Below are 22,467 nucleotides of genomic sequence, written 5' to 3'. Positions count from 1 at the left end.
ATTTGTGAAGGACTGAAGTGTGAGGCTATCTAAAACTACCATTGAGTGTACTTCAGTAATGTGTTAGTGACTTAGAAAACCACAATATTACATTATTGCACATCAGCATCTTCATAATGTCCAAGACCTCAAATCTTTCACTGCTGTACCAAAATAATGTTCTGTCCTCCAAGGAAACCCTCAAAAAAACACTACATTATCTCCAAAAGGAGACATTTTTACTAATTTTCGTGTTTGTTCTGTGATGAACTATTTTTAAAAAATATTTTAAAGGAGCCTTTAGATAGCACTAAGTGGGCTTTAAATGAGCAATAGACCCAAAAAGACTTGCAGTTAAATTGTTTATTTTCAAAACTACCCACCATCAAAGGAAAACAGAAAAATCAAAGTATTATAAACTGAAATCAACAGAGTATTAATGCACAATAAAATACAAGTAACAATCAATGTAGCAACAGACAATAATTATACTGATTCATTAAATATGCAGTTTACTTTAAGTTTCATTTTATCCCGACATTTTTGAGTGAAAAGTTCCATATCATCCCTAAACTGAAAAATAAATATAAAGGGTTCTTTTGCCAAAATTAAATCTTCAGTTTCAACTGTATCGATGATGTCCTGGAGAGCTCGGCTTTGGTCCTCCTCCATCTCCAGAAAATGGGGCTCAGACACGGCACCTCTGAACAACTGTCTATGTTGGTGCAACCATTTTACTGCAGTGTGGAGGTCCCTTTTTATTAGTGGTTCCTTTAGATAAAGACCACAAAGAGAATTAAACAAAACATGTATTTCTACATGCCTATTTAAATAATATTAGATATTACATACAGTATATACCTCCTCACTGCTCTGGGTCTCATTCACACTCTCCAGTGCCCCTTTAGTGAACGCCTTTGTCCTGTAAGAAATATTCACACGTTAGCCAGAGAGAGAGAGAGAGGAGATACCTTTCAACAGCAAAATTCTCCAACAGAATGAAGCACCACCACCTCCTGATCAAGGGTAAATCACAGTGCCATGCAGATGGAAAAAACAAAGTACATTAAAACCAGTAACAGATATTAACAAATAATCAGAGACATAAGTGAAAGCTTACAGCTGTGAAGTCAAATGGCATCCAAGACAAGGTGCAGAGCATACTGTGGAGCACACAAAAGAATTATCTTAAATTAATATTTAATCTATTTGCATACAGTACAGTGCACACTCTACTTATTGCAATTTATTTATAGTGATTCTAAAGAATTCCCAACCTAAAAATAAGTTTCTTTGATTTTCTCACCATCAACATGAATACTCCACAATCCACTGACCCAACCAACTGCTGTGGAAGATTCTGAAATTGAAATGGATTCATATCACCTACTGCAAGTTACAAAAGAATGTCCATTACTTGTAGTCCTCTCAATGACATTCCTATAAACTAACCTTGTTTTTAATTAGTATCCATGTGCCTGAAGATATTCGTTTTGTCATGTTACTGTAACAAAACAAACAAACAAGTCTTACACATACAAATGTAAATATCCAATATGTGCTGATATTTAGGTAGAGTAAGAAAATCTTGATGTAAGCAGAATATAAGCACAACTTCTTAAAGTAGGCATGTGTTATCAATATTAGTGTGACGGCATTTTGCATATACGGGTTGGAAAATGGATGGATGGATGGATAACTTAAATATTTATAATATACACTTGAATTAAATAAAATATTGTAGTCTGGCAGTAGGGGCAGTGATAATGCTGTGATGGTCTGCAGTCTAAACCACATCTGTGGATGGCAAAACCTAAAATGTGTAACAGTATAAATTGTTATAATGTAGAATACCGAGTTAAAAGTATACAGTATGTACCAGTACTGGACATACATTAAAAATAAACTCTCAAATGAATTTACCTTCATGGAGAACTGCCTTCTTGAAATGACTCTTCAAATGCTTTTTTAATTTTTCCAGTTTGGAGGGCTTAAAAACATTACCACTACAAAAGGACAATGGAACAAGGTGCAACATCTGTTGCATTGAGTCAGCAGTGGTACTGACTCTCCCAATTGAATAGTTATGTGTTTCTATAAAAATGACAAAAAAGCAGGATAGCTTTAGCAAGTTTAAATTCTGTATCTACAGTAATCACTCACAATACTAAATAACTGTTTTAATCAAGCAATCAAATTTGAATTATTTTGTGCATTTTACAATTAGTATTGTCACAAAGCAGCTTTAACTATTTCCAGGCCATAAACCTGGAGACAAAAATCTTGGTGTCAGTACCAGATTATAATTGAACAAAATAAAAAATGGTCTGTTTTGTTTTACACAAATTAAAAATAACATAGCAAGTTTAAAAAGAAAAGACAAAGGACAAATAGGAATGCAGATTCATTGTAAATTTTACTTATTGGACTGACTAAGCAAATATATTTTTATCCTAGATTTGAAGGCTGACAGACTGTCAGAATCTCAAACCACTTTGGCAGGGTTGTTCCTAAAACAGTGTGCTTTACAAACTACTGTTTTATTTCCAGCTACAGCTTTTTTTATTCTAGAGACAACAAGATATTCCACTTCCTGTAAGAGTGATTGTAAGGAATTAAAAGGTAACTCAAATATTGAGATCCTTAACTATGCAAAGTGATACATGTGATCACCAGTACCTAATAATTCAATACAAAATACAAAATTTGCAGAAAGAAAATGTAAAGAAAGCAAAACAGGGGTGATATATACTGTTCATATTTCCTGGCTCTTGTAAGCTCTTCAGCCGCTGTATTTTGAACTAAATTAAGTCTGTTATCAGCCACAAAGCCTTATAGTGATCCATGTAGAAGTAATAAAAGCACAGATAAGTTATTCAGCATCATGGAATGCTAACATAATCTAAGTTTTGCAATATTTCTTAAGTAAAATGAAGACTACTCTAGATACATGTTTAGTATGTGTATCAAATGAAAGATCATCATTTTCATTGTAGATATATCCAAGTTTAGAATTAGTGCATTGTGAGTGATAGGGGTGCCATCAACAGACATGTTACATTCAGACTGACATTTTTAGCAGCTTTCAACCAATGACTAGCACTTCTTTTTTTAGAATTCAACAAATGAAAATTTCAAGGAATCTACTTTCTAACAGGTAAACCTCTATTTTAGAACACTGAGATGGTTCATGTAGTTGATCAGATGAATATCATGGTCTATAGTATCAAATGTGGCACTTACTGTAGATGTAATACTATGGGCCTAAAATGCAACCTTCGTCAGTGGAGTGCAAATCATTGAATACTTTGACTAAAGCAGTACCTGGGTGAAAATGTTACAAGAGATTACTTTTATTTGCAAAAATATAGAGAACCACTTACCTACACCTTTCTCTAAATTTCAGAAATACAAGAAAGATTAGAAAATTGGTCTATAATTTGATAGATCACAGTTAAAAAGATTTCTTTTTTTACATTAAGAAGAGGTTATTAGCCAATATAAATAATGTAGGTACACATCCAAGATTTAAAAACTAATTTATAATACTTAAATGTGGCTTACCAAAGAGAAAGAAAAGATCTTTCACAAATGTAGTAAGAAAATGAAGGAAGATTTAGACTTGTTAACTAATGCACCAAATTCTGAACATTCAATTTGGGCAAAGGATTTTAATTTCTCAGCTTTCTTAAAAGCAACATCATTTGACACTACTTCACTGGCTAAATAAGAAAACATAATTTATTATAAAGTGGTGTAGAATTTTGAAGCTTATACCTAGATTACTTTCTCATTTGAAGACTTAATGTTCACTTCTTAACCGAATAGGAATATGTTTGTTTCATTTTCATTAAAAAGTCGCGCCCACCCCCCAAAAAAGAAAATAATTAAAAGTTAAATAAACACTACGTTAACATTCGTTAGGAAATGAATGGATGGATGAATACAATTTATAAAATATATTACAAACAACAAAACGAAACTTAAAAGATCTTAATTTAGGTTAAATATCGTCTTAAAGTATTGGGAATTTTCCGTTCATCAAGAACATAGACTGAACTTTGAGCAAAATGCATTTTTATCGTATTTTGCTGACAATGCAACATTAAGTGTCGATTTCTCCAGTTTTTACGAGGCAAACCACCGTAACCAGTGTTGCAGTCATTAACAATTAGCTCGCCAGCCAAAGATTACATACATGTAAACGTAAAGTTAACTTTTCAAACTGTTCTGAAAAACGTTTTGCAAAATGTACAGGTTTATAATTATATTAAGAATAACAGTAGTAATAATAATAAAAATAATAACAACAACAACAATAATACCGTGCTGTTTTCTGTCATATTTTGTTCGTGCTCAAAAATGCTGCGCTCGTGCTAAAAACTAAGACTTGTGTTCGATAAATGGAGGCGTTGTTTTCGCCTTGCCTAGAAATGGTAACGTCACTTCCGGGTCTAAAACTGCGGGTCTACAACTGCGGGTCTGAAACTGCGGTGACGTATGGTGCTGTGGCTCTGCAAGTGGATGCTTCTCGATTATTCTGCTGCTGTTCACTCCCTCTTTCGCACACATCGACCCTCCAATATAAAATTATTACAGATTACATGCAGGCGATTCTAATTACTTAGAAAGTATAAAATGACAAGGAGTGCATTGAAGGCTTTTACATGAATAACCATGGCGTGCCCATTTATTCATAATCCAGTTGATGAGGGAGCGAGGCTCATTCGTAGAGCTTTAAGGCAACAGGTTCCACAGTTACTTCGGCCCAGGATAGATCCGTTGCATTTTGCGGATGATTATTTATACGAGCGCTATAGATTTAGTAGACACAGTATTGCATATTTGTGTCAGTTATTGGAACCTTACATTTCTAAAAACACACGTCGCTCTAAAGCCCTTACGGTTGCACAGTCTTTGTGTATCGCTTTGCGTTATTTTGCCAGTGGTTCATTTCTGTACAGTGTGGGGGATGCTGAACATTCAAGCAAAGCTACAGTGTGCCGTGAAATCAGGAAGGTTTGCGTTGCATTAAAGTCCTTTTTAAATATATTCATTACCTTTCCTGGCCACCGAGGAATTCTTGCCATTAAGGAAACTTTCTTTGGAATTAATGGTGCTTAATCTTTAAACATCTACTCATTTACAGCACATAAATCATTACCTGATAAGTAACTGAATTTAATTTGTCAGGCTTTCCTAACGTCATTGGAGCCATTGACTGTACGCACGTGAGGATAAAGGCTCCAGCAGGTCCAACAGAGCCTGATTAAATAAACCGCAAATCATATCACAGTATTAATGTACAGGTAAGTACTGATAATCCATCCATCCATCCATTTTCTAACCCGCTGAATCCGAATACAGGGTCACGGGGGTCTGCTGGAGCCAATCCCAGCCAACACAGGGCACAAGGCAGGAACCAATCCTGGGCAGGGTGCCAACCCACCGCAGGACACACACAAACACACCCACACACCAAGCACACACTAGGGCCAATTTAGAATCGCCAATCCACCTAACCTGCATGTCTTTGGATTGTGGGAGGAAACCGGAGTAGCCGGAGGAAACCCACGCAGACACGGGGAGAACATGCAAACTCCACGCAGGGAGGACCCGGGAAGCGAACCCGGGTCTCCTAACTGCGAGGCGTACTGATAATATCTCACATTTATATACAAGAGGTGAAAGTGTAGTCGTCCAACATTAGCAATGTATGTCATTACCATTTCCTAAAATGTTTCAGATGGTATGCACTGCTGAACATCTAATTTCAAACATTGTGGCAAAATGGCCAGGATCAGTACATGATGCCAGAATTTTTCGCGAGTCTTCACTGGCTCAAAGCCTCAGACAAGGCAAGTCAACTAAAATTCACAAATATACTATAGTTTATTATACTACAGTCTAATGTGTCTACTTTCCATTATAGGAATTTTTCCTGGTGTGCTGCTTGGTGACAGAGGATACCCATGTCTACCGTTTCTTCTCACACCATATACAGATCCTGCAACACAAGCAGAAAGACATTTCAACCATGCCCATTGTAAGATAAGGGCACGCATTGAAATGACATTTGGACAGTTAAAATCCAGGTTTAACTGCCTGCAGCATCTCAGAGTTACACCAGACAGAGCGTGTGACATTGTAGTAGCCTGTGCAGTTTTGCATAATGTGGCAATACTGCAGCAGGAGCGTATGCCAATAATGACGCATTCTTCACTTGCTGCCAGGACCTTTTCGTTCCACTCATGTTGCTCCTGAAGCCAAGCATTATTAATAATTATATTAATAATTACAATTATATATCACTTTTTATCCAAGATGAACCCATATAATTAACGTGCTGTCCTGTTTATCAATGTGTTAAAATAACCTTAAAGTACCTTACAACTGGTAACAAAATGCATATGTAAAAGGAAATTTTAATGACTATACATTTTGAAGGCTTGAAACTGTTCTCATTTAGTTGTTAAATAGTTTGACATCCTTAACAGAAAAGTTACTAAAATCATGTTCTTATACGCATTTAACTTGTCAGCTATTTTCTGCCATGCAGCCTCACGAGCTTTGATAATACAGCTCGTGTTCCCCTTTCTAGTTATTATAGCTTTGTAGTCCTCAAAGGCTTATAATAATAATTCTTGCTCCGCCTGCGAAAAAAACGCAGCTCTTTCCTTAGTTTCCATTCTTACTTATCCAGCATCGATTAACAAGGCTGCCTTTTATATCGCGTGGACGCGCACGAGCCTCGCTTATCAAGCTTGGCTTGAATTAGCGGAGATTAAATACACCTGAATTTTGTTCGTGGAACTCAATGAGCCTGAAGTGAACTGTTAGGCTGAACCGTTAGGCTAACTCAAGCGAGGCTATTACAAATAATCCTCGATTTTATAAGCTCGCTTCGTGGAACAGCCCTCAGGACTGACTTTAGGAATACAGAAAATAATAAACACAAGTAACAGCATAAATCAAAGACTTAAGGGTGAAGAAAACCAAAATAAAGCAAGAATTTGAACCCCACGTCAGGGAGGAACCCAGGCTGAAATACAACAGTAAGCTTCTTGATGTCAGTGATGTTTGTATGATTTGTAAATGGCCTCCAGAGTTTTATCAAACATTTATCGTCCGCTCCTTTTGGCCAGATCTTTTTCTATAAACTTTAAAGAAAAAAAAAAGAATTGGGAGAGAGCTACTCCTTGAAAGTTTCTACATACTGTTACATTTTAATAATGACTCCTTCAGGTTATTTAACACTATATGATTAACTTCATCATTATACAAGCTAAAGTGGTATATGCATAAGATGAGACCCTCCAGATGGGTACCAACATTTATATCTTTTTGTATGCACTCTTTATTGAATTATACAACTGCATTATTAAGTTTTTCTATCTCGACAAAACAAAAAGGTTAAATAAGGCTATTGCCCTGGAAAGATTTTCAGTTTCATTTAATTTAAATAACTTTGGTTGTGATTATTTTCTTTGCATAAAAATAAGAATGACCTATATATATATATATATATATATATATATATATATATATATATATATATATATATATATATATATATGATAAAAAGCATTTAAGAAAAATTATTTGTTTAAAACAAAACAGCCTACAGATTTGCACTTCGTACACCAGAAGGAGGGCGCAAGTGGACGGAGCGAAGATCGCGCCGTGCGACGCCAGGGCTTGAAGGACCCCTGTAGCGGTTAGCCTCGTTGCGCCAGATTGCAATTCTACTTGAAGGTGAATAAGAATCTTCCTGCTCACCTTTTTGAGTTCTGACGATTCCCAGATAATGTATTCTTTGTGTTAGTAGGTCTATGTAATATTTTTTTTTTCCATATCTGCCCTACTCGACTTCTTTTCAACGCTGCCAGGCACACCGCGGCTATCTGGGGTCCTACCTAACGGAGGTGACATTCAGCAGCAGAAGGCCGGGAGGAAAGCCGCAGTGACTGAAAAGAGGCATCTGCAATGGCACAGGCGGCACAGAAATTCGTTCAGTCCGTCGTAACTAAGACTCCGAAACTAATTAATGGTAAGTGGACTGGAACTACATTGTAGAGTGAAATCGTTTGTTAGTCCGAGTTGTATTCATGTTACTGTATCTAAAATGTCATAGAGCAATGGACGACTGCCTAGAGTTCTCTGTAATAACGAGGCAGTTTGAATTCGTCCGTGACTCGACGAAGTGGAGCAAGGCAACAGAACTGAGTTGATTATTTATTTAATCAATTTATTAATTACACAGGTGTGATATACCATAATATCCTCGCTTATCTGCGTTTTTAAGACCGTAATTGTTAGGCCCGCTAATATGTTCGCAGTAATATATACCTTGCTAGTGAAGAATGCACACATGGCTAGCTGTCAGATACACGTTAAGGGGACATACAGTTTGAATGAGTCCAAGTGAGCAGGTGTGCATGTGCAAGTGTCTGAGTGGAAGCGATGCGTACAAAGGGAGGACTCTCGTACTTCACGGACTCGGCTTGAAGTTCAAAACGTTGCACATAATCTGCGCATCAAAACATTAATGTGCATTCTACGCGCTTCACTAGCCAGTCCGCTAACTCCGTGAAATCTTCAGACGCCTTTGAGCTCATCATTGCCTTTGCCCTTAAGTATAGTTGATGGTTGTTACTGTCGAATGCGTGAGAAAAACAAAACCCGAGCGAAGGTAAATTTGGTTAACTATTGCCAAGGTTAGTACCAGGTATGAAATCTGAGAGTGGGCTACATTACATTGTATTTATTTGTTATTTCTTTAGCAGACGCCTATATGTAAGGCGACTTACAAAGCGGGTTATAATGCTTACAAAAATGAAGACGCAGGCTTCATAGCAACGGAGAGTAAGATTAAAAAGCGAACACTATGTATTTCGACTACTGCATAGTTTATACCAAGAACTAAACTAAGACAAAAATTAGTATCCTAAACTCGTTGTCAAATTAAAGCTGTACTGTAGAAGAGATCCAAAGCAGATGCAAAATGTGTAATCAAAAGGTGTGTTATCAAAAGATGCAGAAACACGGGTGCAGTTTGAAGGGATACACTGAGATCATTTCACAGCTTTGGTGCAAGAACGGTGAAACATTGCCCAGTCTTGGTAGTCCACACACAGGCATAGGTAGAACAGAGACTTTTTGAAGGAACATATAGAGAGAAAGACCAAGGATTGGAGATCTTCAGAGGCAAGAGTATTAAAGTGGGTTCTTACAGGAACTGGAAACCAGAAGAGAGACAAAGGCAGAGGAGTAGTAGGAGTGAAACGATTAATGGAGAATACCAGTCTGACAGCAGTAATGCAACTGAGAGAGAGAACCAGTACATGGAAAAAGAAGTTGCATTGCATAATCAGTGAGGAAGAGTCAGATCCTGTGTATATTATGAAGAAATAACAGGACAGGGTCATTGAAGATATACATATACCATATATTTTCTATGCTTGGAAAGTGACATGAAGGAGAAAACTGGAACTTGTACACTTCACCTGGAGTGTCACTTAGCTTTAAGGGCTTCACTCCCCCATCTGATAATGCCATTAGCCTTACATATACAGTAGAGTTCCCTGTCAAGCTTTCGTGCAGTCATCTATGTGATTTATAAGTGGGGCTGTGCTGTCAAAGATCATGGTAGCCCCCTCTACCAGTGGTGCTGCACTTCAAATGCTTCTGATGTTCACCTGGCAGAGAACCTCCCCTGGACCCTCAACACCCGCTCCATAGCCAAGAAAGCTCAGCAGCGTCATTACTTCCTGTGAAGGCTGAGGAAAGCCCAACTCTCACCACCTTCTACAGATGGACTATTGAGAGCATCCTGCGCAGCATCATCACTGTCTGGTTTGGGAGTTGCACTGTTGTGGATTGCAAGACCTCATCTGTCCTCACTATCTGCTGCAGAAAGACCATAAGAATCTCTCTTCCCTCCATCACCTTCATGCACACCACACGCTGCATCCACAAAGCTATCAGTATTGTGGAGGACCCAACACATCTCTCACATAAACTGTTCACCCTCCTGCCATTTGCAACAGTGAACCAAAGCATTCAGGCAGGCATTCACTACCAGAATGTGGACTAGTTTCTTTGCTCTTGCCATAAGACTTTTCAACACTCAAGGACTAGACTGATAACACACATATACCTTCCCACTCTACTAGAGCATGTCGTTATATTTATTATTCTGTTACCTTCTTCCAGTGTCTTGTTTACATCGGTTCCCTTATATTAAGGTATCTCCACATTTTTGGCTCAACCTGCTACTCTTTAGATATCATAGGCAAAACATGTGTCGCATGCTCTTTGCGTTATTTGACAGTAAACTATGTAACACACATATATATATATATACATACACACACACACACACACACACACAGGGTGGACCATAAGTTTCTATACATAGGAAATATAAACTTTTTTTTTTTTTTATGAAAAACCATTTTCATTTATATAATATGCTCTACATCAGTGGTTCCCAAACTCAGTCGTGGGGACCCCCTGTGGCTGCAGGTTTTTGTTCCAACCAACTTCACAATCGGTGATAATAATCGATAACAACTGATCTCATTTAATTAGCTGGTGTTTTTCACTCTTCTCTTATTCTGCATTCAGAAAAACACAACAGTATGGATTTTACATTTTATAAGACATTTAGAAATATCTCTATTTTTTCTAGAGCTATAAATGCTTAACTCTCTTTTGTTTTCCTATTTTCCCCTTTTTCTGTGTAGTTTGCTCCCTTCATTTAACCCTAATAGTGACGATTAACAACCAGCATAGTAGACACCCAGGATGATGAAAGCAGCAATGACTTCAGTGTCAGACCTGGTCCGCTAATTAGTAAATAATTAAATAACCAGAACACTTCGAAAAGCAGAATGAAAGCTAGGTTGAAAATACTGTTTACGACTTTAAAAAAAAAAAAAAAAAACTATATATGCCCCATATAACTGCTTACTACATTTTAATAAAAATCTACCTAACTTAGTTTTGTAATTTCTACATTGACTCTAAAACACAAACTGGGAAATAATGACTCACTTAATTAGGCTAAAAGTCCAATGAAAAACAGAAATTGGTTGGAACAAAAACCTGTAGCCACAGGGGGTCCCCAGGGCCGAGTTTGGGAACATCTGCTCTACATGACTGCCATTGTTTTGAAAACACAGTTCAGTACGTGTCCGCCACTGCTGATGAACACGTATTAGCACAGCTGGAGTTATGCTTGTAATGGTGTTGGTGATACATTCCCTAAGATGATTTATGTTTCGTGTGTGATGTTCGTTCCACGTTTTCTGTTAAATTCGATTGCTTCCTGACCCGGCCATCATCATGATCATCAGCTCTTTATTAAAATGCATTTTTTAGGTTATCTAAAATATAAAAAAATGTTGGAAACTAATTTATATATATATATATATATATATATAAAAACTTATGGCCCACTCTCTGTGTGTGTGTGAGAGAGAGATATATCTGATCGATAAAATCAATTGACTGACTGACTTCTCAACAAAGCGCACTGTTTCCCCAATTAGTTTCAAAGATGACTTTTGGCAGGATTGTACATTTAGGTCAGTAACCAATACATAAACTAAATGTCCCAAAATTTCATAAATACTTTTGACTGATTTGGTTAAATTTGGTGATGTTATGGAAAAACAAAAATCGACAAACCCGTTTTTTTGGTTGATATTTATTAATATTACTAGGCTGACCCGCCTTTTAAGGCGACCGACTTTTAAGTTGACCACTTCTTAAGGCAATTCAATATGTAGATCAATTTGATATTTTATGCAAACTCAGTCACTTGGTTATATTGCATTTGAGCGGTATTACTTTAATATTCGTAGTTTATTTTTGTGATGAAATTTATACTTTTTTTCTATATTGAGGTCGCCCTTTTGAACCCCCCTGATATTTACTACGCAGTGAGGCATTTGTACTCCATCAACATTAATTATTTCCAGAGACATAATTTTGTCTATTTTTCCAGCGCATCACGCACAAAAGCAAGGAAACGATGGGAGCACCAGAACTCTGCTCACATCATGTCTCTTCGTACCGCAAGCTGTAAGTAGTACGTCTGTGATAAGCGGAATACCTCTACGCTTTCCACTCACGGGACGGAAGGACAATCCCGACCACTTTTATATAGTAAGAAAGAAGAAGAAGATATCGCACAGTCTGGAGTAGAAAATCATCTTTTACCTGGAAAAACAAAACTACAAATCCCATCGTGCATTGCAAAATGGACGGGGCGTGTGTGAAACTCCGCGCCTGTGTAGCACTCACGGGATGGAAGGACAATCCCGATCGCTTTTATATAGAAGGATGCTATTATTATTATTCTTATTTTGACTTGTTTTGAAAATTAGCTAATAAGTGTAGGTTATAAATTTTAGGAAAGCAGCTTCATGTTGTGATCATGTGTTGTGTTCAGAGCTACCCAGTTTGGTAGGCTTGCAGAGTGGGGTGCTGGTTGAGTGCTGTGGCAGATGTCCAGCGGTCAAAGAATAATACAGAAGATTAAACTAATCAGAATTCTTTTTCCCTCTTAGTTTTCGGCCAAGCACGCCACCTTCATATTTTGTGTGAAAAAGGGAAATGCATAGAAGGGCTGTTTTGGTATGAGATGTTGAACAGCTCTTGTCAAGATTAATAGAAGAATAAATTCCACTACATGCTGGGGAGTATTAACCTGCCGTCTCTGCAGGAAGGTTAAAACTTGGTCATGGATGGACCTTTCAACAAGATAATGATTCCAAGCACACATCAAAATCAACAGAGAAATGGTTGCGAGAATGCAAATCAAAGTTATTGCAATGGCTCAGTCTCCAAATTTAGACTCCAGTGCAAACCTGTGGTGTGAACTGAAGAGCAGCCCACAAGCCCAAGAATACTAAAGAACTGGAAATGGTTTGCGTGGAGGAGTGGTCCAAGATCCCTCTTCTCTAAGCTAAACATTACTGAAAGAAGCCCAGAGTTGTGGGTTTTTTTGTTTTTGTTTTTGCTTCCAGATGAAGAATCATGGGAGTGCCAATATTTTACAAATCAGTGTTTTCAATGGAAAAAATATTACTAAAGAGAGGTTTTTGTTGGGAGGAAAAATGTGACAAAAAATGAGGCTGGAGTAAGTCTGGAGTTGACTGTACATCAATGCAAGCCTTAACATTAGTTTTAATTTGTATTCCCTGACATCTCGTACTGATTTTTGTACTCTGAATTGTTTTTAGAACAGCAGTTGTTCTCCTTACTGCAGTCACATGTGTAACTGATGCCACAAATAAAGTCCACCTTTGCTTCTTTTCAGCTACTGTCGCTTACTCAAGACCACGCTTGGCAACATTTTGGCATTACGCCAGGGTGGAGCTGGTGCCACCTACTCCAGCAGAAATTCCTAAGGCCATCGAAAGCGCCAAGGGACTAGTCCGAGCATTTCAGGCTGGCCGACTTTCCCAGGTCACAGTGCGGGTATGGTATTTGTATTTTTTTTTTTTTAATACAACAGTAGAAACCTTTTTAAAAAGTAGCTGTGCTTCCCAGAGCACTGAAAAAGAGCTCCCACCTTAGGTGTCTTCCTCTATAAAAATAAGTATTTTCATCATAAGTATTTAGAATGGTCATTGCGTAACATTTAAGGAAACCTGCCCCTTTCTAAAGAATAAAAAAAACAAGAAAAGCTGGTAAATGTCCCCTCTGTGTGGCACATATTGTGGTGACTTCAAACATACCCCACATCTAGCTTATGCCCCACATGTGTAGAATGGCACTGTTGCCACACTTTTCTCTCTAATTACTTGTTTAGGGCTGTCCATGTGGATGTTCATTACAGGCCACTACAGTGTACATTAACTTGGGCAACCCACAGTGCAGTGTGTTAGCCCCACTGTGTATAGTGGGAGTGGGAACTTGCAGTAAACTGTATGCATTTTATTGTTGGTGAAGAAAAATCCGTTTGTTCCGGAAACACCATTTACAAAATAAACGTGTGTAGATTAAGCTGAACATTTCCATTTATTCTTATGGGCAAAATTCCAGTATTTTTTCAACTCTAAACAGATTTCCTCCAAAGAGATAAGAGTCCCTCAACAATATAGTTATAGTGCTACTTTGCAGTTTATTTTTCTTAAAAGTATTTATTTGTCTAAACAAGGGTACATACTTGTCTGAGAGGTGGAGTTCAGTCAGCAGGAGGACAGACTTAGATGCTGCCTTCTGCTAAGCAAACTCCGCCTCTCAGACAATACTATAAAGCCTGTGTTCATTATTGTGTGGAAAAACAAATGTGTACTGTACATGGAATGATTTCTATTTTTATTGGCAAAATTGTGCTACTTTACAGTGCTTTGAAATCTCTATATATAATCTTCATTTGGATCTTGATCTTTGTCTGTGAATGAATTAGAAAAAGAAGCACTAGATGGCAGTAGAGAGACACCTAAAACATAGGCATTGCATTAAGAATCTCCTCCAGGCTTATACTACTGAAGACTGCAGTACGCCAGTCACACCTCAAAACACAGACATTCAAACTAAACAAATTGTTGTGCTTTGAATTAACTAAAGAGATCTTCATTTAGATCTTGATCTTTGTTTGTCTGCGAATTCCACGCATGCGTAGACCACCTTCCAGTTTATGGCGTTGTTGTTGCTCACGGATGTCAACAATGTACCGGAATAACGAAAGGGGTGGTGGACAGTGTTACGCTGGTTAGCTCCTGAGGCCTGGTTAGAGAATGAGATTGCCGAAGATAAAAGGTACGTGCCTACGTAACATATGAATGAAAGCAAGACAGTGAGGTAAAATGAATGACAACGTGACAGCACATTCCGGAGATGATTATTGTTACGTTGTAGCCGGCGAGTGCTGCGCGTCTCACAGTTGTACCGTGGCTTGCTCACATATCAGTGAAGTGATCCCTATTTATGCTTTAAAGAGCCTGGATACCTATGTGTCCCCCTTTTATAACCGTTGCTCCGTGTATATTGCCTTACTCTTTGGATTGCCACAAACCAACCTGCGAGATTGGAGAAAGGTTGAGAAGACATCGTGAGAGGAAACGACAGCGTCATGAACGGACAGAAGCAGAAATGCTCCTACACCACCACATAATTACGATTCGGACAGTGATTCCGAGTAGGCCGTTCCTCTCAAATCAATGTCCAAGGGTTTTCTTTTGTAATTTTGTTTCCCTTATAAAAAATCGTAATGCTGTGCGGCGAAGAGCCCAGTTCACGACTGGCAGCCGCTTTTAAACAGGGAGCCCTTCACAGACAACTTTAACACGCGCAACGTAGTTGGACGAACATGGCTAGTAACCTTATAAAACCCATTATATTGCTAGTGTCACTTGCTTATTATTCAATCATCCCACCTACATTTTTGCAAAAGGCTTTGAAGCAGTAGGGTGAGGGCAGTTTTAAATACATTTTGTGGTGAATGTGAGCCAACAGAATATGGTGAATTGGCACAATTTACAAGTCAGTTTCTCCTAGGCAGTGGCAGTCTCATTCACACAGCAACTGCATTTCTAGGAGGAGTGTAAATGCGTGTCCTAAATCCAAAGTTACTGTTCTGCAACACCAACAAGCCAAGGTGCTTGCACTCTTGATCCTCCACTTGCTGCATGGGCAAGCGCAGAACAACTACTTGTGACAGGACAATGGTGCATGTGGTGAATTTAATTGTCACTCTTGCACTGGAAACTTTGATCTAAAACAGGTGTGTGGGTAGTGAAATTTAGGTGCTAATCCTTCGTGTTCATAAAAGTAAACATATAATGAATGTTTGCTTAGTGAGATCTAAATGTATTTTGATTTTTTTTTTTTCTCTAAAACTTTCATTTTGCACACGAATAGACTGATCAGTTTATCGAGCTTGCTTGCTTAGAAAATTCACCATCCCTCAACCTGCGGGTTTTAAAAAGCTGATGGCAGTAACTAGCAAACTCCACTCACACACAGCTGATGCAGAGTCCCTCTATTTTATATGGAGAGGTCATTTCTGGTTTTCTTCCATAAATGTACTTCTCTTTAATTTAGTAAGTGCTTCATGATTTTTAGTAGGGCTGCTGCTGGGGGGAAAAAACAAAATAATTGATTAAAATTATTAGCCAGAACGAACTGCATGTTAGTCAAAATTGTTAAATATTTTCCATCAAGCATGTTAATATTTTTCTATAAAGCAGAAATATGATTATTTCCTAACCAGTAATGGCGCAGTACACGATAACGTGCAGTGACTCCACTTGACTTGATCGTTCCTAGTTTTTATCCTCTTTCTCTGTATGTTTATCATTCATTTGCTCAGAGGTTGATGTGCTTGCCGTTTCCTGAACAGCTCTACTTTTCTCCACCCTAGCGACTCGCTTCTCTTCTTCCATCGGCATCTTTTTGCGTTAAAACTGATCAAGTCAGTGTTTGTGTTGCAATTTTAGTACATTTTCTTTAATTTTTTCACTTAAGTTGGCACTTAAATCATTGTTGAGGCAGATTGAAGACTTAAGATATGAAGAGGTAGAGGAAATGATGGCAAAGGTGGTAGGGAATGAGAACGGCGCCCGTACGCCCTGCTGGCTGCTGCTGAGATTTGATTCTACAATAAAATTAAAAAGAATAATAATTCCAAAACTCTTCGCTTTGAAAATAAAGCTGCAGTGCAGCATAGTGTATGTGTACCAGATTTCAGGCTACAGGTTATTTGATTTTTGACCTTCACCTTCCTGGGTTGACCTTTGATCTTGGAGGTCAATCATTACATTGAAAGCGGATTGTAGACATCACCTGGTATATGTGTGCCAAATTTCAGGTCACTAGGTCAAATGGTTTGCGAGTGAGCGTGATTTAAAATCCTGGACCCTACAAAGACATAAGGCAGAAGGTGGCACGGCTCTACCCAACTTTCAGTTTTATTCCTGGGCAGCAAACATACAAGCTGTAAAAACCTGGACACAAATAGATGAACATACGCAGGCTTTGTCTGCAATAGAAATAAAATCCTGCAGTACTTCTTTATATTCCCTGCTGTGTGCCCCAATAAATGCAAGTTATCACCGATATACTAATAACCCAATTGTGCTTCACTCACTCAGAATATGAACCAATGTAGAAAGCATTTTAAGACGGAGAAGCTTCTATCTGTGTCACCTCTGCAGGAGAACCACCTCTTTCAACCCTCGCAAGCATAATATCTGGAAAACATTTGAGATTAAATTACTTCGAGATCTTTATATAGACAACGTATTTGCATCCTATGAACAATTATATTGAAATGTAACTTTCCAGCAACACATTTCTTTCACCACCTTCAAATTAGAGACTTTTTGTTAAATAGAACCTGCCAGATTTTCATCACCTCCCACCTTCCTCTATGCTGGAAAAAATATTAAGTCTCGAGGAGTCGGACAGTATTTCTGCATTATATAAAATTATTTTACAGTCCTTCCCTTTCAAAGATCCAAGAGGACACTGGGAAAAAGATCTCTCACTCAATATTTCAGAAAAGGAGTGGAAGGTAGCAATGCAGAGAATTCACTCGAGCTCCATATGCACAAAGCATACAAACATTCAACTCAAAATTATATATCGAGCACATCTGTCTCGCTTACAACTGTCCAAAATGTTTCCAGGGTAGGAGCCAACCCGCGAACACTGCAATCAAGTCCCAGCCTCACTGGGTCACATGTTTTGGGCCTGCACCAAATTAACATCATTCTGGACAAATATTTTTAAGTGCCTTTCAGACAGCCTTGGGGTCACAATCCCTCCTAACCCATTAAATGGCTGTTTTTTGGTGAGCATCCAGGGGGGCTTAAAGTGGAGAAGGATAAACAATTCTAACAACTCTGGTTGAAAAACCCTACTCTTTTCAAAAGATGCCCAAGTGTCTTTAAATGATCAAAAAAAAAAAAACTTTTAAATTTCATTTGAAGGATGGCGCCATATTTACAGCACAGTAACCACATCACTGCTCTGAGGCACTGGGATCCACACACAGAACACAGCGTAAGCGCCCCCTGCTGGCCTCGCCAACATCTCTTCTAGTGGTAACCCTAGTAGTATCTAGATGGTCTCCCATCCAAGTAATGGCTAGTGATCTCAGGACTCTGGTGCTGTCTGCAGTTTACATCACTTTAATAAAGTATATGACAAAATAAATCCATTGTGTAAAAAAAAAAAAATAATACATTAAACATACTGGCTCTAAAATAAAATTAACCCTATCTGGGGAATGTGAATTCAAGCCGATTCTAACAACTCGGGTTGAAAAAGGTGCTGTAAGGCTGCAATTCAAATTGGAATGCTCATATGAAATCCCCTTTAATACAGGAAAAAATCGTGACCTGCTTTTCAGATAAAGAAGTCACACAATGTAACTTCATGTAAATGCCACCTTCCTTTTGAAAAACTGTCCCTGTCTGCTAAGACTGTCCTCTACTGCTTCAAACAGAATACGAATGGGCTTAAAGTGGAGAAGGACAATCAAACAACGCCTTCACTACACTATTGGCATGTCGACTTATCTCGGTCAACTGGGAGAATCCTAACTCTCCTCTTTTAAGTCAGTGGGTAACTGATGTTTTATATTTGAAATTGGGGGGAAAAAATCAAATTCTCAATTAGAGGATCAGTGCAGAACTTTTTCAAAACCTGGCAGGATCTCATCAATAACATTTTAGAATAAGCTCTTAAAGCACTGAGGAAGCAGATTATTTTCCAATTTCTTTTCCTTCTCCATTTATCTTTATCCGCCTATTTAAGTCTTCCATTTATTTATTTTGACCAGCTTTAAGTTTTTTTTTTTGTTTTTTTTAACAATGTGTTTATTGTTTTTAATTATACAAAACAGGTAACATAGAAACACATTTCCATTTCGTCACAATTATTTCCCACCCCAACAAGAGCACATCACTCTCTTCTCCCCTATAGATATACACAGAATTCTCTTACACGAGACAATTTAAATGCAAAACAAAATATTGCAAGGTACCCAAAAACCAAATATACATTACTGTACTTTACACATAAAAGTTACCTTTTCCAAAAAAAAAAATAATAAAAAATTATACATAGTTACACCTCTTGTAATAAATGACCAATATTATTGTTGTTAATGTAGTACTTAAATGGCTTCCATATTTTTTCATATACATCCATTTTGTTTTTAATAAAATATGTTACTTTTTCCATGACCATACACTGTGCCATGGCATTAATCCAAGTTCCAATAGATGGCGGATCAGGCCTTTTCCAGCTAAGAGCTATCGTTCTTTTAGCTTGTAATATAGCATAGTCTAAACTAAATCTTCAGCAGCGCAAATTCATAAAGTTCTTTGGATATAAATGTAGCAAAATCATTTTTGCATCTAAGGGAATATTCAAGGGTACAATTATCTTTGTAATATTAATCACTTCCACCCAAAAGTCTCTAATAATGTTACATTCCCAAACACAATGCACAAATGAACCCTGAGCCTCTCTGCATTTGAAAATGTATCAGGAATATTGTTATTAAACCTATTTATTTTGACATGAGTTATATAAGTCTGCATCAACCAGTTATATTGAAGTAGTTTTAAGCTAACGCTCCCTAACTGTTTCTGAGAATTTTTACAAACTTGTCTCCATTCATCCTCCGATATATCCTCGTTCAATCCCGTCTTCCATAATTCAAGTTTCACTCAGTTTTAAGTTTTACTCAGTTGGCCATCCTTTCTTTCTCAGGGATGGGGGTTGATTTGTTTTCAATCCTATTTTTTTTTAAAAATTGATCTATTTGTATGGAATGATTACAATAAAATCTATAAAATAAATAAAAAAATAAAATCCTGGACAAATGGACAGCCACAGTAGCGTTTTATATTTAAACCAGTAATGGCGCACTGCACAATAACATGCAGTGAATCCACTTGACCTGAGCATTCCTAGTCTTCATCCTCTTTCTTTCTCTGTACGTTTACCTTTCGTTTGCTCAGAGGTTGATGCGCTTGCTGCTTCCTGAGCAGCTCTTCTTTTCTCCACCTGCTTCTTCACTTCTTATGTCCATCCATCCATTTTCCAACCCGCTGAATCCGAACACAGGGTCACGGGGGTCTGCTGGAGCCAATCCCAGCCAACACAGGGCACAAGGCAGGAACCAATCCTGGGAAGGGTGCCAACCCACCGCAGGACACACCAAGCACACACTAGGGCCAATTTAGAATCGCCAATCCACCTAACCGGCATGTCTTTGGACTGTGGGAGGAAACCGGAGTACCCGGAGGAAACCCAGGCACGGGGAGAACATGCAAACTCCACGCAGGGAGGACCTGGGAAGCGAACCCGGGTCTCCTAACTGCGATGCAGCAGCGCTACCACTGCGCCACCATGCCACCCATCACTTCTTATGTGGTCATCTTTTTTTGCGTTAAAACTGTATTAAGTCAGTTTTTGTGTCGCAATTACTTAATACGTTTTCTTTAATTTTTCACTTAAGTCTTCAATCTGCCTCAAGAATGATTTAAGATATGAAGAGGTAGGTGAAGTGACCGCGAAGGTGATAGGGAATGAGAACGGCCCAGACGCATGCGCCGCCGCCGCCTGCTGCGTGCTGCCGAGAGTTGATTCTATAATAAAATAAAAATAAGAAGAGTAATAAAAATCATCCCCCCGAAAGCGGATAGTAGACATCACGTAGTACATGTGTACCAAATTTCAGGTCAATAGGTGAAACGGTTTGCAAGCTACAGGTGATTTAAAATCCTGGACAGATAAACAGACAGCCACGGTAGCATTTTATATTTAAATAGTGACATTTGATCCGATGCCCCTAGATAATTGCGTCTTTTTAGAGAGTGCACAGTGGCTTATTTCTCATGCTTCCTACTACCTACGCAGCAATTTTCTGAACACAAAGGAGAGGGTCTGGGATTATAAACACAAGTTGGAATATAAATTAACAAATCAAGAATATGAAGTCCACGCTGTCTTACTGACTGTTGCTTCTGTTTTCTCTTTCGTCCTTCTAGGAAGCCATAAGGAATGGACTGGTTGCCACAGAGATCCTCATGTGGTTCTACATTGGAGAGGTCATTGGAAGGGGAAGCCTGATTGGCTACAATGTGTGATCAGGGTCCCCGTCCCGTTGTGTGTTTTGTACATCCTGTAACCAGCAGTTATGGTGTTATTAAACAGAATATGTCCTGATGATTGCATCTTTTATTGGTTCAGCTGTATCCCAAATGTCTCGATAATACAAATCTCAGCGTCCTGTCGAAATAACATGTTGGGCAATATTCTGCTGCCATCTAGTGGATAAATAGCATTATGCTGCAAACGGATCATGAATATTTCTATGTGTTTTGGCATACATTGTTATTCATGAGCAGGATGGAGCTTTCAACCGAAATACAAACGTGTGTAGACGAGAAGCTGTAAAGCCAGTTATAGAACAGAGTGAAAGTGAACAATTAGTTGAATTGCGCAGTAGTGACGACGTCTGGTTATCGGAACTTTTGACCTGAATAGATAGATACTTTATTAATCCCAAGAGGCAATTCCCATACTCCAGCAGCATACTGATAAAAACCAATATTAAATTAGAGAGTGATAACAATGCAGGTATAACAGACAGTAACTTTATATAATGTTAATGTTTACCCCCCCGGTGGAATTGAAGAGTCACATAGTGTGGGGTCTCCTCAGTCTGTCAGTGCAGCAGGACCGTGACAGCAGTCTGTCATTGAAGCTGCTCCTCTGTCTGGAGATGATCCTGTTCAGTGGATTCTCCATGATTGACGGGAGTCTGCTCAGCGCCCGTCGCTCTGCCATGGATGTCAAACTGTCCAGCTCCGTGCCTGCAATAGAGCCTGCCTCTATGAATCGGATGCATACGGCACTGTATGATTGAAACAACATGATATGCCTGGTACATTCGGTCACCTGAAAGTTCACCATGGTGCAAGTAGGTGAGTAACAAAAAGGCAAAATATTTTGCGATCAAGTGGTTGGACAATAAAGACGTTAGCCTCCTGTGCACTGTCCACAATGCAGGAGCTGTTTGTGCCACTGGAAATGTGGAAGTCGCTAAGGCTTGTGCTGTGGTAACCCACAATAACACAAGGGGCACATCGATGATGTCAATCAGGTGGTGACATTCTACCTTGTCAGGCGAAAGCAACAATAAATGCAGGGAAAGTGTGAAAATAAATGCGCTGGTACGTTGGTGACCGTTTCAAAACGTATCACGTGCAGGACGTGCATCAGTACAGCAGTGGACACCACACATACCTTTCCTGCTTTATATTGTTTTGGTGTTTACATGTCTCTGTTGTACAATTTTTATTTTACATTTTTGACTTAAACATAATGCTAAGGACATTAACCCATCGTGTCTTCAGTGCCCAAATGCTTACGTTTAGCAAGCGCTATTCCTCCCCACCTTCTTCCATTATGCAGGTTGTTAACTGTACGGAGTCTTTGTTGCCATAT

General features: G+C 38.5%; 1 protein-coding gene and 1 long non-coding RNA gene across 4 annotated transcripts; one reads left to right on the top strand and one right to left on the bottom strand.

Moving 5' to 3' along the window:
* Positions 1–681: 681 nt before the first annotated feature.
* Positions 682–4,477, bottom strand: LOC120536065. Of its 3 annotated transcripts, XR_005635008.1 has the most exons (6): positions 4,305–4,477; positions 1,903–2,073; positions 1,432–1,483; positions 1,286–1,339; positions 841–901; positions 682–750 (listed from the first exon to the last, which is right to left on the bottom strand). It is a non-coding gene; the product is annotated as an uncharacterized LOC120536065 (long non-coding RNA). The 3 variants fall into 3 exon arrangements; XR_005635006.1 differs by lacking the exon at positions 1,903–2,073 and having other exon boundaries at positions 4,305–4,472; XR_005635007.1 differs by lacking the exon at positions 4,305–4,477 and having other exon boundaries at positions 1,903–3,060.
* A 3,399-nt stretch (positions 4,478–7,876) lies between these two features.
* Positions 7,877–21,183, top strand: atp5l (ATP synthase, H+ transporting, mitochondrial F0 complex, subunit g). The gene is made up of 3 exons (XM_039764411.1): positions 7,877–8,029; positions 13,310–13,470; positions 21,006–21,183. The coding sequence occupies exons 1-3, from the start codon at positions 7,966–7,968 to the stop codon at positions 21,102–21,104; spliced, it is 324 nt and encodes a 107-aa protein (XP_039620345.1). The 5' UTR covers positions 7,877–7,965; the 3' UTR covers positions 21,105–21,183.
* Positions 21,184–22,467: the final 1,284 nt, after the last annotated feature.

The sequence above is a fragment of the Polypterus senegalus genome, chromosome 9 (assembly GCF_016835505.1).
Source record: "Polypterus senegalus isolate Bchr_013 chromosome 9, ASM1683550v1, whole genome shotgun sequence".
In the NCBI taxonomy this organism is placed as follows: domain Eukaryota; kingdom Metazoa; phylum Chordata; class Cladistia; order Polypteriformes; family Polypteridae; genus Polypterus; species Polypterus senegalus.
Note: the sequence above shows the minus strand (reverse complement) of the source record. Positions and strands in the feature narration are given on the sequence as shown.

What these genes read in the sequence shown, in the direction of transcription:
- atp5l (XM_039764411.1), top strand. Translation starts at nt 7,966, where the DNA reads ATGGCACAGGCGGCACAGAAATTCGTTCAGTCCGTCGTAACTAAGACT. An exon ending in GACTCCGAAACTAATTAATG is followed by an intron (nt 8,030 to 13,309) that starts GTAAGTGGACTG and finishes GCTTCTTTTCAG; the next exon opens with CTACTGTCGCTTACTCAAGA. An exon ending in TTTCCCAGGTCACAGTGCGG is followed by an intron (nt 13,471 to 21,005) that starts GTATGGTATTTG and finishes TCGTCCTTCTAG; the next exon opens with GAAGCCATAAGGAATGGACT.